Source organism: Oncorhynchus tshawytscha, linkage group LG09 (genome assembly GCF_018296145.1).
Source record: "Oncorhynchus tshawytscha isolate Ot180627B linkage group LG09, Otsh_v2.0, whole genome shotgun sequence".
In the NCBI taxonomy this organism is placed as follows: Eukaryota; Metazoa; Chordata; class Actinopteri; order Salmoniformes; family Salmonidae; genus Oncorhynchus; species Oncorhynchus tshawytscha.
Genome location: NC_056437.1, coordinates 31,102,936 through 31,104,890, shown reverse-complemented (window position 1 = coordinate 31,104,890; position 1,955 = coordinate 31,102,936). Strand labels below are relative to the sequence as shown.

General features: G+C 44.3%; 1 protein-coding gene across 1 annotated transcript; it reads right to left on the bottom strand.

Moving 5' to 3' along the window:
- On the bottom strand, positions 1-1,449 carry LOC112259114 (olfactory receptor 52D1-like). Its single transcript, XM_024433868.1, has 3 exons — positions 921-1,449; positions 492-718; positions 1-353 (listed from the first exon to the last, which is right to left on the bottom strand). Exons 1-3 carry the CDS (start codon positions 1,352-1,354, stop codon positions 1-3), a joined length of 1,014 nt encoding a protein of 337 aa, XP_024289636.1. The 5' UTR covers positions 1,355-1,449.
- Positions 1,450-1,955: the final 506 nt, after the last annotated feature.

The following is a 1,955-nucleotide window of genomic DNA, read 5'->3' as shown; positions in this document are numbered from 1 at the left end:
TTACAGTTTGGGTGCGACCCATGTTTTCAACAGCTTTATAATGCTTGTGCGCAACTCTTTAGTGACAAATCCATAGATGATAGGGTTAATTAGAGGGGGAACGATGAAGATCAGGATAGTGCAGAACTTCTTGATGTTCATTGGGACCTGGGGGAAGCGGTTACTGAGGATAATGATGAGGCTGACAATTTCGAAGATCAAGTAGATGACCAGGTGAGAGGCGCAGGTCTGTAGGGCCTTACTACGACTGCCCTTGCCACTCTTCCTCATCAGACAGGCTGACAGGATCTTGGAATAGCAGAAAAAGATGATGAGGAAGGAACTGCTGCTGAGAATCCAAGTCATGCACAAACCTGGAATGAGATGAAGATGTCATAATACAAGTCATGGGAAAGAAAATGACAAAACAAGATACAAAAAACAACCAATGCTTCATAATTGCAGTGATATAACATAATGGCGGGGGTCAATCCTCATTTACACAAACTTGCCGTAGATATCGTTAATGGGGGTGGGCACACAGGCCAGGTTCAGGATGGAGCGGTTGCTGCAGTAGACATGCCTGATGTAGGTGCCACATAGTGGAGTACCCACATTCAAAGCGAAGAGCACAGCTATAAGGATGATTGCTACAGCCCAGGCCAGCAAGATCACAAAAACCATGTGGGCCGTGGTCATGATTGCATGGTACCTCAATGGTTCACACACTGCCACATACCTGTAATTTGAGTATGATGCATTATTTTACTACCATTAGTATTATTCCTTCTTAACAATAACAGATTCAATTTTTGCACTTATGGAAACAACTTAATAAATGTGGCCCTGAGAGAACATTTCACTCTCCCATAGACGAGTACAGCTAGGCAGAACTTTACTTTAATGTGAGACATTTTCATCTACCATGACCTGCTGCATACCTATCATAGGCCATGGCTGACAGTATGGTCTGTACAGCTGCACCATAGGTGTGAACACAGATGGCCTGAGCATAGGCACTGTTGTATGGAATCCTCTTCTCCCCCATCAGGAAGATGACCATGAGCTGAGTCATCACAGCCGTTCCTCCCAGCAGGTCACAGGCAGCCAGGTTACATACCATCACGTACATAGGCTTGTGTAGCGTCTTATCTATTGCAATCACACCCATCACAACCACGTTCCCCAGCAGCACCAGGAAGTAGATGGCCAGGACCAGGGCAAACAGGGGGTAACCATGGCTCCGAGACACTTCAAAGCCCTCCAGCTCAAACACGATGGGCTGCCTCAGGGCCACGTAGGACACGTTCTCCATGTGCAACATCAGAGTCCTGAAAAAAGCATAGCACAGGAGGAACCTCCTCAGAACACACATGCTTTCGAGAGAGAGCTGTGTACAGTCCCCTAGTCACCTAATAACTATGAGAGCTATTCACAATGAGTTTATCATTGATCATCTACACAGCATAGTCAATTTATTCTTGTATTACTTTGCTATTTTATTTTGCATAGCCCATAGTAACAATATTAGTTGTAAATTACTATCTACCTATCTGAGCAGACGGTGATGAAGTCCTTACTGGGCAAGAGGTGACTGTCCTTTATACTGTTAATGCTCCTCCCCCAGTAGGAGTTGTTCCATCTTTCTATCCATCCATCATACGACACCCTGAGAACACCAACAAGTAGTCAAGTGTCGGGATTCTTAGGGGGCATCTCTGGAGACAGATGACAGCTTAGAACACTTTAAGAATGTTTCTTTAACCTTTTCATGTGTGAGTTCCAAATATCTCTAATGGTCGCCCCAGTGTGAGTTTTGTTTATGCGCATGACCTCAGAATGCACTCACTGTTTCAAAATGTTATTGTTACGCAACAGGACAGTTAACCTGTGCTGCCCTCAAACCAAGGCATGCTGCCTTCTTATTATGTATAAGCTATGTTACAACTTGCCAATTTCAAATTATTTTCGAACAA

Excerpts from the sequence above, each read along its gene's own strand:
- LOC112259114 (XM_024433868.1), bottom strand. The coding sequence starts at position 1,354 with ATGTGTGTTCTGAGGAGGTTCCTCCTGTGCTATGCTTTTTTCAGGACT. Across the intron at positions 719-920 it reads TCAGCCATGGCCTATGATAG|GTATGTGGCAGTGTGTGAAC; the intron begins GTATGCAGCAGG and ends CTCAAATTACAG. Across the intron at positions 354-491 it reads CCCCATTAACGATATCTACG|GTTTGTGCATGACTTGGATT; the intron begins GCAAGTTTGTGT and ends ATCTCATTCCAG.